The sequence below is a fragment of the Diospyros lotus genome, chromosome 1 (genome assembly GCF_014633365.1).
Source record: "Diospyros lotus cultivar Yz01 chromosome 1, ASM1463336v1, whole genome shotgun sequence".
Lineage (NCBI taxonomy): Eukaryota > Viridiplantae > Streptophyta > Magnoliopsida > Ericales > Ebenaceae > Diospyros > Diospyros lotus.
In genome coordinates this window covers 27,772,569-27,788,525 of record NC_068338.1, presented here as the reverse complement: position 1 = coordinate 27,788,525, position 15,957 = coordinate 27,772,569, and the positions used below count along the sequence as shown (strand labels likewise).

Below are 15,957 nucleotides of genomic sequence, written 5' to 3'. Positions count from 1 at the left end.
TCCACAAATCAATGGTCACACTAACTTTACTCATATTCTTCAACATTTCCCTTATTTTCTTCTTCTCAAGCTTATAAGTAGAAAAATAATCTTTCCTAGGAGTTGCTCAACTTATCTTCTCATAAGTAGGAGACAATTCGCATGAATAAGTTAAATAATTCATCATTTGCAAGATTAAAAGGCAATTTATGAACCATAATCATATCAGAAAAAACCTCTCTAATCGTTGAATGATTGTACCTAAAATTCAATGCTGCATTAACACTTTTCGACTTTGTAGTTGTAGTAGTGACATAAAGTTGATTTTGTCCCTTCAAGTTTATCTTACGAGCCAAATAAACTTTCAAGTGTAGTTGTGTTGTTGCACTACTATTAACAATGCTAAGTTGATGCTTGCAATGAATGCATTCAAACTTCTTAGTTACATGGAGAGAAAAACATCTTTAAACTCACTCCAAACTTTTGATGTCTTCTTTATTTTCTTTTAATCTAAATGATTTTATTCCTCTTCTTCTCCAATTTCAGCCACATTCTTAACAATATGATCAATATATATAATAGGACTTGTAGAACTGACTTCCATAGAGGCAAGTTGAAGTGAAAGTAAACTACCACTATTAGTCATTTTAGCTTAATCCAAACAACAACAAATTCAAACATAATCACAAACCTTTCATGGACCCCCCATGTATTTCATATACATAATAACAATAGAACTACCTACTACCCACTTGCCTAAACTTTTTCTATGACTTGCACTATGTGAAGTATTTGAAGGTACATCAAATTTGTATAACTAAATAATTAAACTATTGTATTAAGGTAGAGTAAGTATCGTTGATAGCAGAGACATCTTTTTATTAGAGGAGAGGAGAATCAAGAGGGAGAATAAGGAACTGCTACCCGTAAAGAAAGTGGAGAACTGTAGTGGTGTAGACAAATAATGCAGGTGGAGACAAAGGTGGTAAAGGTGGGGATAATGGCGAGAAGAAAGTGTCCACAACGAGGGAAACAAATGGCGAAGGTGGTGAAAATGGTGGAGAAAGATGGCGTCGATGGCAAGAATGAGGTGTCGATGGTGAAGGCGCAAGCGATGACGCTGGGGGCAACATTGATAGTGAGGTAGAAGAATGCTGGAGGGTGTGGCAACGACGGGCGGATGGTGGAGGTGCTGAGACAACTTAGGGTTGGGTTAGATTAACAAATCAAGAGTCTCAACTAATGGAGAAGAAATGAGAAGATTCGAGATTAAACCTAAAATAAGACAATTTTTTGTTATAGAAGAAAATTTGTTATCTCTAAATTCGTTTTTATATATCTTCAATTAAAATAATATTTTGAATAATAGTAAAAATTATTAAAACTAATTTTAAAAAAATATAAATAATAGTAAAAAATATTTATTTCACGAGTGGAATCAAATCGAACTTTGTCTTGCTCAAAACTCGAATTTAGAACTCAAGCTCAACTCGTAAAAAATATTTATTTCACGAGTAGAATTGAACCAAACTTTGTCTTGCTCAAAACTCGAATTTAGAAATCAAGCTCAACTCATTTATAACATGACTCGAATGCAAACAAACTCTTATCAAGTTGAATGCCATGATGTTCAATAGCGGCTTGACTCATTCGCAATCCTAGTTACTTGTACTCATCTATTGAATAATATATTTACTCTTGCATCATTATCTCTATTCAATAAAGATTATAAGTTAGATATTCATATTTATTTAATTAAAATTAAAAAATATTCATTCTTTTCTGTGCTTTAACTCACAATCCAAATTTAGTACTGTTGTTTTTTTAGGTTAGAGTCGTTAAATGTTGGTATTTTATTTGACTGAGTTAGGATCCTAACAACGAGTTGCCCAACAAAAATTGAAATGGGCTTGCCGAGCAGCTATCAATCAAGCTTTACTTTGGGAGGGCTGTTGGGCCTAGTCTAGTCTTATATGCATGCGACTGCGAGGGCACCATGTTAAACAAATGGGTTTGTATTTTATTTCTTGGTAGATGTTATCTTCTTTTCCTTCGAATTTTGTTAAAAACTAAAGGTATTTAAGAGTCAACACACATTTCAACTGGAATATATTTATGCAAACCTATATATCTGGCTGCCAATTGGTCACAGTTCCGTTAGATGCTATGTACAGTTCCTTCATATATTTGGAGACAAGCCCAATTGCCTGTCATGCATGTTGCTTGGGATTCATCGCATGGTTTTCAAATTTCAATGCCGTTTGATGTTTCTAGCCATAATTTCCAGCAGGCAAGACTTTAATAGTGCAATAGGTTTTGATACTGAGCAATTCCTTGACTTAATTTGTGTTATTCCATGTATCAAATCCTATAATTGTCGAGACGACAATACTTAAACTGTTGTTGAGAGTTCAGGATCTTTGTGCTCAGTGTAATGCTTCTTAAAAAAATAATGGAGGAGGAAACAAGTACTGTGATCATTCATAGCTGTCTGTTTTTGTTACTTAATATCTGGACGACCATTCTTCTAATCTTCATTCATCATTATGTATGGACCCAGCTCTTGAAATTTGTCTTCAGAAGGAACAAATTTTGCTTCACCCAAGTTGCATGGACTTGGTCTTGATAACCTTCTTTCATAATTATTATACTGAATAACAGGACAAAAGTCATTTATAGACCTCACTTTTTGATTTGGTTTGTTTGGTTGTTGAAATAATTTTTCTTGCTAGCAGTGTCAAAATAATGAAAAGTTGAGTTCCAATTCCTTGATACTTGGCCTGATTAGCATAACTTGGCCTTAGTACTGCCACTTGGTTTAGCAACCACCAGGCATTGTCTACTTTGCTTTTGCCAGTTTTGTGAGGTGTGTTGTCGTTTATAAATCCAGTGGGCCATCAAAGTCCACTGAGATTGGATGGATGGGTGGACGGATGGGATTTGGAGAGGTCTGAATCCTCGAGTCAACCATTATATAGACCAAAAGGAGAAGAGGACAATGAAGAAAGCATGCAGAGAGGACACCATATAAACAGGTAATATGGCTCTTCCCGGCAAACTTCCGAAACGAAGTCCTGTGTAAGCCCCATTTTGGCATGATGACAAGAGATCATATTCTTAAAAGGAGGAACTGTTGCGAGAAATTTTGGCTTTTATATTTCATGTGTCTGATTGTCAGTAGGTTCCACTACCCTCACCACATCAATGCAATGCTTCTTTTTTTGTTTTTTTTCATAAAACGAGACCCTAATAGTGATACATACCATCGAGTCGCCTACACAGTTAGAACACTTAAAAACATTGTGTTTAATTTACTCAGAAGACTTTTCCGATGAATGACTCCTAGATCATTCACAAAAGTTAGATAATTTTTTTTATTAAAGATCCTTTTAATATACTTATGTGTCTAAAAAAGTGAAAGAAAATCTAAAAAAAATGCTCAAAAGGCTATCAAAAAAAAATTCATAGAAATAAGTCACAAGTGCATAGAATTATCTGATGACTAAGAGAGTTGAGAGACATTAGCTTAGAGATCAAAATTAAATGATTAAGGCCAAGAAACAATTGAGTGACTTCACTCAAGAGCTCATCTTGAGACCTTCTTGGGACCTCACTTAAGAGCTTATCTCAAATCTTTCAAGAGACCCTCTAAAAAATGCACACATTACTCGACCACTATTATTCAAGAGATTTTTGTGGGCTATTTAGACTCAAAAGTCTCTCTCCAACCATGCAAAAGACTTTTTTAAGAGACTATAAATCTTGAGAGACCCGATTTTCAGATATTGTTCAACTGAGATCGTGAAAAATAAAGTCAATCCTACCTCCACTACGCTTCCCTACAAATCTAAAATGTTCACTGAGAATTGTGCATTTCCTTCGCCTTTTGTTTTCTCTCACTTTTTATAAATGAGAGTCTCCTCCTTTAATAAAGATACAAACATAATTATGTCTAAACTATAATTCTACTTGCTTTCTACATTATATATTTTAGGTAAATACTAATTTAAGCATTAAAAAATCTGTACAGAAAACTCACATATGCCCTTAATTATTATTTTTTTTTTCTATAGATCTCCTTAATATTGCACTTGACACACTTTTTTGCTACAAATAAATTTTTTATTATATTTTCATAATAATAATAATAATAATAATAATAATATTTTTATGTGTTAGTCTGTAACTTGTCAGATCAAAAAATTAAATAATCCAAAAACAACAAAAAGAGGCTGATTGGAAGAGTCCTCTTTTTTTTAACTTTGGAAGTGGAGACCTCGCCATTGATAAATTTGATTTGGTTAAAGAAATGACATTTTGCTGGCCGTCTGATTGTTTTATTAATTATTCTGTGCTTTCATATGTCCTGACTATTATTTATATATCTTCTGGCGGAAACTGGGCGTGGCAGAGCCATAAATTTTTATTTATTTTGTTTGCTTACTCTAAGTCTCTAATAAAGATCACAGGGAGGACTGGCCAGTAGGCTGTGGCATACCCTGACACGCAGATCTTGTAATCATGTAAGTTTGGACCTTTGGCGTTGGGTTGCTTCCCAATGTGGATTCTCTTTCAACATAAAAAATGCCATTATAATATCTTACTTAGTACTTTTAATAGAGAAGGATACTAATTTTTTATATTTTATATTTGTTATTAATTAGTAAAAATATGCTATTTAAATAATAATTTGTATAAAACTCTTGTTTGTGTGTAAACTTTCAAATAATAATAATAATAATAATAATAATTTTACACATGTGACGTTAGTAGATTATGCATTTTAAAAAAAGTGAAACTATGATTGGTATGAATTTGTTTAAACTGATTAATTTGATTCATATTTTGTTTTGTGATGAATTTAATCAAGAATTGTTATGAGTTTTATTAACTTTTTGATGGTTTATTAGTCTCAATATCTTTTTTAGTTTAGTGATCTACTAGTATGATTAAGAAATTAAGAGAAGGGGGGAGGGGGGTGACATGAATTTGTATATTTGTATTTGCATTTATTTATATATTTTTGCATGTGCTTAATGCGTTTTTTATAGGGTGTATTGAAAGGAAAAGCCTATATATACTTATAAAAAAAATAAAGTAAGTATTTCAAGAATAATGTGCCCTTCAATCTTAGTTGTTCCATTTAGGGAGGGGGGGTTGTGACATTCAATCATTGAAGATTGTGAAATTGATATGAACCTAACTAAAGAAAAAGAAAACCAACATTATAATATTATATGCCTTTTGGAATGCACTTGCTATTGCTGTTGTGTATACATTTACACACATAAATTGCGTCCCGTACTGGCCTGTAGGCCACCAAGTTAGTCCCAATAATGTCATCGTTCCAAATATATCCTACTTGTACTAACCCTAGCTAGTAAAAAAAAAAAACAACTTTCATCTTCTTTTTTTCACTTCATTTTACCCTTTTTTTTTTAGTTTCCCCTCAAACAAGCAAGTGAAAGCTGCACAAGTCCTACCACTAGCATAGTTTTAGATATTTTTTTGATCCATGCATTCTGATGAGGTATTTCAACTTCAAGGATAAATATAAAAATATTTTTTGAAACTACGACTGACTTAAATCTAGTAATTTAGACATAATCAAAAGACCAAACAAAATCGAGTTTGAAAAGTTAGGCCTATCTAGACGAGACTCAAGGCTTGACCCAAAGCTATCTAAGCAAGACATACAAAAGGGGTTTAGGTCCACGTCCACACCCATATTATATAGCCAACTCTCCAACTTCATCTATGGAATCAAATTTGATCATTCATGTGACATAATTTTAGTCTTTATTGGCCTCTAAGTAAGCTTATGTAAAAATTCAATTTTTTAAGAATCAATTATTTTATTAATTACACATTAATTACATAAGTGCTGCATCATCCTATCTCAAATATAATGATTAATTTGAGTGTCCAAAGATTCACAAGAGAAGCAAGCCTTCCTCTCTTGCAGATACAAGGAGTCCAAATAAACTCAGCTTTAAGAATTGCTAGGAGTATGATGAAACCTAATATATCTTTACCACTAAATTATCATCCTCATTTCATCTACAAAATTTTTCAACGTTGCTTAGTTGCTTAGTGTCTTCTATTCTATATAAGAAATAAAAAGTAATTAAATATCATTTTTATTTTAATTTTCAAAAATTAAAAAAAAATCAAAACTCAGTCAATACGGCAACCTCCAAATACGTTTTGGTGGTCTTCCCTTTAATTAATAATAATCTCTAGTGATAACAAATTAAATCATGGTATTTAAAAATTATATTTTCTCCAGCTGTAAGTCATTTGCTTTCATGAATGTGAGAATACTGTTGCGCCTGCCTAGGCTAGGCTGATTTGTACTAAACAAGGGTCAACTTTGGTTGGGACCCATTCCACAGCGATCATTACCCCTTCAACATTACAATACAATGCTCAATCAATCATCAAACTCATCAGTTGGGCATTAATTGCCAGGTCCCAATCCATCCATGACACCATATTTAGCTGTGATCCCTTACCTCATTACCTGGATTCTCCTCAATACCATACGATCAACATCTTGAAAATATGTACATAGATAATTGGCATTATTGGATGATGTTTTTGGGTCAGGAGACTTTTTTTTTTATAAGAGTTTATGAGAATATTAATTATACAGTCTTATTTTTACAATTTTTTTTATAAAAAATATATTCCTCACTCAATTATGTCATTTTCTTGTCATGAAAGAATAATTACCCTTAGTGATACTTTAAATATTATACTAATTTTTTATATAGAATCATGTAACTCACTTATCATTATATATTAGAAGAGAAAACTAATCAAAGTGTCAAATAACTATAAAAATACCAGTATCACATCATTTAATGATTTTCGTATATAAAATCTGAAAAAAACCATTTTTCATAGGTACCTAACCCTGCAATTAGCTTATGCAAAAGTATCCACCCTGCTCTTCCACCTATTAATATATGTTACCAGTGGCTTAAATTACTGATTAAATATATAAGTAAGTTTGTGCAAGAAGACAACTGGGATTTTCATTCATTAAATTTAAATATTTCTCATAGCCAGCCTTATTCAGCCACCAGAAGAATTAGAAAAGAAAAAAAAAATATCTTATTTTTTTTCTTAAATTCATTATTCAACTTTCCATGCCTTTGCCTGACCAGCAAAGTATAAATGTTTCGTACAAGCAAGAACAGTATTTTAACCCAGAATGAACAGTTCATTAATTGTTGTGATGGTTTTCCCTTAATGATATTTCGGAGCGTTGAATGAATGATAACTTCTCTAATTTCCATGGCAATTATTTCTGAGTTTTGGGCAATGGCAGAGACGACCGTACAAACATTCAAACATCATCAGCCCCCAAAAAGAAATGCACAAAAAGAAAAGCACTGTCAAGAAAGAGAAAGACAGACCAGAGAGGGAAAAAGTAGGAAATGTTTTCATTTCATATCCATCACAAAGCCCCAGAAACTGATGGTCTTATCTGTGAATCCCCATCCCCATGCCCCTCCAAATCTTTCTGATTCTCCATCTGCTTCTCACAGTGCCCAAATTATCAGTAGTAATTATAGTACATGTTTCTCATCTCTTGTGTCTTGTTTTCATCGTTGAGGAAGACGCTGTTACAGTACCCATTATCAGTACCATTGCTTATCAGCAGCTGCTTCACTTCCTCAAGCTCAGAAGCAAAAGCAGCAGTACTGCTACTGCTGCTGTTGCCAAACCCTCCATTTATGATGCCGTAGTCAAGCATCAACTTGTGTTTTTGATCTTCAAACGCATTTGAAATGTAGGCCTGGAGACCCATTTCTTCTTGCTTAACCTCTTTCCCATGGCTGCAGCTCCCATCAGAAGAGGAACAACTAGCTTGGTCACCTCCAAACAAGATCATGGGGCTGAAACAGCTCCCTTGGGCATGAAGAAGAGAGCCATTTGCTGACAAAGAAGGGGTGAAGTTAAAGTAATTGTAGTTGTTGATGAGATTGGCTGGATTGCTGTAATATGGACTGTAATCTTTGTATAGAGATGAGATCTCATGAGAATCTGCTGATGGTTGGAGAGGTGGTGGATATGGCTGTGGCTGTGGCTTTCTCTGGCTGGATTGAACCATACCCATGAGCTTCTTCTTGAGCTTGGTGTTCCAGTAGTTCTTGATATCATTATCAGTTCTGCCTGGTAACTGGGAAGCTATAATTGACCATCTGCACTTGATGGGCATAAGTTCCATAAGAAGAAACACTCCGGGCTTTTCTCAAATACAGCTTTAAGGGGTTTTGTTTTTGGATCTAAACTTGGCATGCATGCAAAAAACTGTCCAAACTAGCAGAATCTTGTAACAAGAAATTTCACTACTCTCTCTCTCTCTCTCTCTCTCTGAAGATGACCAACTCTTATACCCTTTCTTACTATAATTATCAGCTCTAATATACCTTCTTATTACAAGTTTCATTCATCGCCGCAGGTGATATATAAATGTGTAAAAGGGCTACAAAACGACAGATTATGAATTTGGGTTTAGCAAATTTCTGGATTGGGGAAAAAGGAATGAAAAACAAGGGACTTGAAATATATACCTGCTTCCAATGTTAGCATAGAAGGTGCAGATTATCCTGTCTTCTTCTTCAGAAAATTCACCATGTTTGATGTTAGGCCTTAGATAGTTTAGCCACCTCAACCGGCAGCTTTTCCCACACCTCTTTAAGCCTGATGCAACCCCAACCCAGAAATCAAAACGAGATCAAACGAAGCAAGTAATTAAGCACTCAAAGAATCAAACCCACTTCATCAGTTTCAAAATGTGATCGTAATCTTCATTCAAACTTACCAGCTTTCTGAGGGAGCGCTATCCAGTTCCCGCCAGTGCCATACTTGTCTATGAATTCTTTCAGTTTGGCGTCCTCTTCAGGCGACCATGGCCCTTTCTTCACGTTTGCCTTGTCACAGCAAGGTGCCCTTCCCATCTCTCTCTCTCTCTCTCTCTCTCTCTGGGCTTTTGATTTTGTGGGATCTCTCAGCTTTCAGCTTTTTTTTTTTTTTTTTGAGTGAGTAAAGGTATGTCTGGTTTCAAATTAATGGACTTGGTGGGGGTGTGGTTCTAGTGCCTTTTAAGGAGTGAGTTGGGGTTTTGAAACAGTGAAAGGAAATTGTTTTATATTGGCAGATACACAAGTCAAAATGATAGGCCTGTTTCATCAGTCTCTAACTCCCCTTGCTGAATAACGAGCAATACAAGTTTCCATCTTACATATATATATTTGATGCCCCGGTTCAAGAAACCCAAGTCTTAACTATTATTTATATGATTAACACACAATGTTAACAGCTTTGAAAGCTATGTTTGGCTCTTAATTTGAACTGTCAACTTCCCTAAACCACGGGCCAAGTTCTAGGAAACTAAATATTTACAGAAGAAAAATAAGATTCATATCATATCATATTTATCAAAATAGTGCCAGTAAAATCAATTCTCTCTTTTTTTAAGTGAAAAAATTTCATTAATAATTCATGATGATCATTCTCCTCTACCAATTACCAATGGATAAAAAAGGCATCGAGCTGATGAGAATGATCATTCCGAAGCTATATATAAGAATGATGATTACAAAGAGACAGTGGTGTAACGTATCTGGCATAGGCATATATAGTGATTGATGAGAATGATCATTTTGATCGATGTGTCCATTTATAACATCCTATTCCTAGGGCACTAGATTGATCATCATCTGATCGGGTGTGTTTTGGATTGACTAATCAATGCTACTCTCCCTTGACTTGTCACAGCTTCAGTGCATAGGAAATTAAACAGTTTCACTGCTCTCAGTACATTGCAACATTTCCCCAACAGGACCGCTCCATTGAACACTATCATGACCCCCATTTTGTATGTAACCAGACGTAATTCGTAATTAAGATGAAAAAAATTCGAGCTTTATAGTTAACAAAATTGGGAGCTGTTGTACTGATCCGTCTGCAAATAATTAAGTTTGTACATATCTTAATGGATCCCCCATTATGGAGGTAGTGAGATGTGTAAAGTGCTAACACATAGTAAGGGCAAATTGAATATATATTAGGGTCAAAGTTAACTTTAATACAACCACCTCAATTATCTTCTTGTAGTTTGACAAACTAATACTGCCAAAATGCTCTTAGAAAGAAAATCTAATTTTCTTCTTTACTGCTAAATGTGATTACAGCCCTGAAAGGATTGACTTTTGTTTTTTTTTATTTTGTTTGTTTATAACATGTGAACTCGCACAAGCGCTCAAAGAATGCTGGGACATGGCTCCATGTATATCCAACTTGTGGCCATTCAACCATGAAGATTTTCAAGATAATTTGAGTATATATGAATTTAAAGTGATATATATATATGTAGAATATTAATGCTATCGGGGACTCACCAAATTATGTTAATGCGCTCAGATTTTAAATTCTTGTACGGTTCTCAGAATAATATCAACTTATAAAAAATCACATCCATTGAGGATCGTATATATATTTGGGAATTAAATAAAAGAAACTTAAAGTACTCATTGCATTGCATGAGTTCGATAAATCGAAATAGATATGGCTATAACTTTGCCATGCAGCACAGTTTGACTTTTACCTCTATATTTATATTTGTATACGTGTGTTCCCCTCCGAGAGGGAAAGAAATGGCTGGAGTGTTGGACGAGCTGAGATCTCCCGTCCCTTCCTGTCCCCTTTGCTCTCTCTCCGATTAAGTTATATGTCATCTCATCAAATTAATACATATTATCAAATAATAATATGTATTAATAATGATAAAAAAATTAATATTTTTTTTTTAAAATTTATTCTATAATTAACCAAAAAAAAATTCATCTCCTCTAGATGAAGAAATAAGTTTTTTTCTGAATAAAATACTTTCAGACATATGTATTCTATCTAAAAAAAAACCCATTTCTTCATATATGAAATTAAGATATGATTTTTTTTTTTGTTATTTACAGAATGAATTTTAAAAAAAATATATTAAAATTTCTATTATTATTAATACACATTATTATTTGATGATGTGTATTAATTTAATGAGGTGACATAATTTAATTGGAAAGACAGCCAAGAAAACAATGAAAAGGGACAGCAGATCTAGACTTATATTAGACTAGTGAACATCATTAAATTGTTAATTTGATCGAATTGTTACTTTTTTATAACCACTTAAAGAACTAATGGCTTGAAAGTTGGTACGAAGACTTCAATAAGTAATTGAGAGATAGAGAGATGATTTTTATTCTAAGAAGCTTCATAGAAGTTTCATATACATGGAGCCACTAATAAGGGATTGCTTGAAGAAGCAAAAGAAGGGCCAATTGGAGGAGATGGAAAAATGTCAAGACTTCTTCCTACTTTCCCCGCCTTCTTTGGGCTACATAAGACTTAATAGAACAAGCAGTGGTTTGGTCATCTTATTAATTTGTTCATTTTCTATATATGGTTCCATAATTAATGAGTTCTAGTTTGAAAGTTCACCCATCTTGCTTTGGAACCCTCAAACAGGATTTGACCTTGGATAAGATCACAATATATATATATATATATATAATTATCAGTCAAGCACAAGATGATGAAAATGAAAAGGCATGGTGTAAAAAATTATTTGATGCTTATCTGGTTTGATTTTATATATTCCATCTTGTTTGAAACTAAGAACAACCAAACCCAGTTTGGAGGATAAATTAAAATTATACATACATTGTAAATAACATGAGAACTATAAAAAAAGCATATTATATTATACTGCCTCCACTTTGTGAGGGTCACATATTATTTGTATTTATACGTAACCCGTCTTTTTGTTTTAAAAAAACACCTATATTTAGTTATTTTAAAATTAAATATATAGTACTTTCGTTAGTGGCATCATATTTCAACACCTTTGTTTTTAAGGGATAAAAGTACCTATATGGCATCTAATTAAAGAGGGAGCTTCTAGAGGTTGATGACTTCATATCCCATCAATACATATGTGATGTTAATTAACGTGCATGTACAAATTAAATATTAAATGATATATAGTTAACAACACGTACCAATGCAATCCATATAAAATGCATGAAAGTCTTACAATTCTTGTTACGTACGTACGGTTTACATTAATTATACAATAATTACTAATATGCGTTCGCTTTGCTTTTACAAAATTGATTCCACCCCACTTTTATTAATCTACCAAATGATCGAGATCATCACCATCGTAATCGGAGGCTTTTTTTTCTTTTTTTTTCTTTTTTAATTTGCAACCCACCAACCATCTATGCCTAGTAATTTGGAATCGTATTTAATTACATATAGTAATATAGACTGGATACCTGAGATATTATGATCAAGTCAATGTCCCTATTTTAATTATAAAATTCCAATTCTCACCATTTGCCTGAGAGAATTGGACCACTCCATCCGCAATTGATTGAAGCCGTTAAAGTTGCATTTTTGTTTTCCAATGGAACAATTATAATGTACGAAGGAATAATAATCTTGTTTATTCATTTTGATTTATCACGTATATCATGCACATATATTTATTTATTTATTTTGCTTGAAAAGATATACATATATGTGTTTTTCACCAAATTTGCTATCCCATAAAACATGCATTTATATAAATACACACACACACACATAATTATATCACCATGTTTATCTTTTTAAATATCAAATGATTGCTGTGATTTTGACAACTTTGGCAGATCAATCTATTATGGCAACAAATTGAAGAAACAGAGATCATCCAATGTCAATGTAATTCAATTTGGTGGTTGAAAACTGCCGATGTTTATTGGTCAACTCATCACAAATCAGTGACAGGCTAGAGATGGATACCAACTAATTATACAACTGTTATAGCCAACGCAACAGCAATTGATAAACTAATAAAAACCAGACGACATTGGTACTAGTGATCGCTTGCTAGTTGTAATTAGCAAGTCGAAGCATATATATAGCTTGATCATCACTATTATATATATATGTAGCTATTTTATTTCGTTATTCTCTCCATTATTTTAATTATTACTTTATGATATTATCTTATCCACATCTTGATAACGCTTTTCTAAATTGTTTTCAACAACCGGTATATAAATAGAAAGCATTGGTTATGATATGTCCAAATTAATATGATTGCACCCCAAGATTAATATTTCACGCACACAACACGTATATATATACATATATAGTTGAAGTGTTCACAGTTCATACATATAATAGTGATACACTCAAAGCTGGTCGGGTAATAAAAAATAAATAAGTAAACACAATAAAAAAAATATTGTAGTGTTCCCCATGGGTACGTAAGATTGAATTTTTTTTAGAAACTTTCTAAAAAAAGTGAGCCCACATCTAAAATTTTGTATTTGTCTTGTACATATGATTTGTAAATTATTATATATATATATATATATTATATCTATAATATTGTGGGATCGATGCTTCTATAGGTTTGTTTATATATATGCTGAAACGTAGGCAACCCGGATGGGATTCAATCTTCAAACCCTAATCTCACTCTGATTTGTGGAATGAGAAAAGAAAAATATAAGAGCGTAGAGAAAGAGCATCTGTTTGACAAATTAAAACAGGAAGGCACTAGAGATATTATTGTATGTCTATAGTTTCCTATAAAATAAGCCCCTTTGCTCTGTCTTATTTGATGCAGCATGGAATCTTTTAACGAAGCAAGAGAGGGGCGACTTTATATCTGTATCATAACATAATAAACTATAGGAAAGTAAATAAATGAAATCATAAAATAATGGATTGTGCAGATCGTGTAAATTCAAATAGAAAGGTGACAAGTGTCAACATCTCTGTTGACTCTGGGAGAAATTTAGACTTGTGTTGCTCTCAATTCTCACTAAGTCTCAAAGGTTGGCAAACTAAGGTAGAAAAAGTAGTAATACAACCTAGCTATCTATGTATTTTGTCTCATTACATAAAAGCTTTCAGTAAGAGGTGACAATTGAAAAAAAGAAAAAAAAAAAGAAAAGAAAGAAAGAACGACAGCGAGAAGCAATCTTATTAGTAAAATCAGTAATCCAAGGCTACAAGACAGCGCCCAAGACAAAACATAGAAAGCCATTACACTAGATAAGACGCTCATTCCAGAGGTAACAATTGATGATATTTTTAGTCTACTCTGCAGTTGTACCCTATGATTGCGTTGAGAATGTGGGTTAAATTATCAGCCTGAATAATCTTCTTGACCATTGTGTTCATACATCAATAACAATCACTGTCTTGATGCAAATGTAAAATGGTAAAAAAAAAAAAAAAAAACCCATTCAATCATATAACTTAATTGGTCGAAGTCTTGATCCAATTATCATTACTCTTAATGCATTCAGATATAATTTTCCCATGCATAATTCTAAGGCATCATATATATATATATATATATATATAGGAAAAATTATACTCCACGGTTAGTTTTTAGATTAGTTAAAAAAACACAAACACCTTTAACATTTGAGAAAGAACATAAATTTTTCTTAAAATTATTAATCATATATCATTTTTTTTCCTGTCATTTGAAAATGATAAATAAGTTTTTATAAAAACATAAAATACCCTTTTCCTTTCATATGTCCTTTGTATACATAAAAAAATAAATAAAAATTAAAAAAAATTCACCGTAACAACCCACAACAAGAGAAAAATGCGGGAGAAAGGAGAAAAAACACATGAGGAGTAACTTCATCATTGGTGGAATTTCATTTCATTTCGCAAATACAGAAACTCATACCCCATGGGCAATGGGGTCGATAAACCCATAGTCTACCTTTTATTCTCCATTTCTTTTCTCCTAGCTTATGAAATCTCATCGATAATGAGATCAACAGAAATCCTATCTCAAGAGGGTTGCATCTCATTTCGCAACCCACGGTCTAATTAACTTTATTGAAAATGAGATTAACAGAAAACTCATCGACAATGAAATCAACAAAAACCCAGGTTGCATCTCATTTCGCAAGTATAAACTCCATTGACAGTGAGATTTTTGACAATTTCATTATTGTACTTAGCCACAATGAATATTTTTTTTGCTTTAATTAATAAAAATCATTGACGATAGGATCAATGGAAACCACCTACTCTTACAATTATAGAAACTTCATCAGTTATGGAGTTTTTCTTCGCCTTGTCTCCACATATATTGACTGCAATTAATAAATTTATTTATTTTTATTATTATTTTTTGTTTTATGCCAAAAAGATAAGAAAAGAAAAGGATATTTTGAGCATTTACAAAAAAATAATTATTTTCATATAGTAATGGGGAAATGATATATGATCAACAATCATCGGAGAGATTTTTGTTATATTTCTCAAATGTTAAAATTATTCATATTTTTGTTATCAAATTTCAAAATCATACCCTAAAAAATATAATAAATCCTCAAGAGCATATCTTATGTAGCTGAAAACATTATTCTTCTTGCAATGCATGACAATTAAAATCAATCTCTTCACATTTAAAATTTTGGAGGACTCAATAGCTTCTAGAAGGGCATTTTCTTCTAGATGCTCAAATGAATTTTTTTTTAAATTCCATCTAAATTTTTTTCCTTCTGATGTCATCATCAATACTTTATTTTTCTGTTTACACACGAACTAAATATTTGCTTGGGTATAGTGTCAATATACGCGCGACACATATATATAGAAGTAATATTGATAAAAAATTATATCTGTAAACGACTAAAGTCAATATGCAAGAAAATTTTGAGTCATTGGTTCATGGAGTTAACGGGTCATTGTGTCAATTTTGGGAAGATTACATGGAACAAGCCAAGGCCGGGTCGGGTTAGATTGAGTAGCCATAAACTCATTACATTACATGAGTTCCAATCTTTGATCGAGATGCAACCCAAAATACAAACATGATCAATCTGATTATTACTTTATTGGATAATTCAGATCAAATTAGCCCTAGATCAT

General features: G+C 32.6%; 1 protein-coding gene across 1 annotated transcript; it reads right to left on the bottom strand.

The window, feature by feature from the left end:
* Positions 1-7,205: 7,205 nt before the first annotated feature.
* Positions 7,206-9,204, bottom strand: LOC127810844 (transcription factor MYB36-like). The gene is made up of 3 exons (XM_052350415.1): positions 8,816-9,204; positions 8,565-8,694; positions 7,206-8,192 (listed from the first exon to the last, which is right to left on the bottom strand). Exons 1-3 carry the CDS (start codon positions 8,949-8,951, stop codon positions 7,547-7,549), a joined length of 912 nt encoding a protein of 303 aa, XP_052206375.1. The 5' UTR covers positions 8,952-9,204; the 3' UTR covers positions 7,206-7,546.
* Between the last annotated feature and the right edge of the window lie 6,753 nt (positions 9,205-15,957).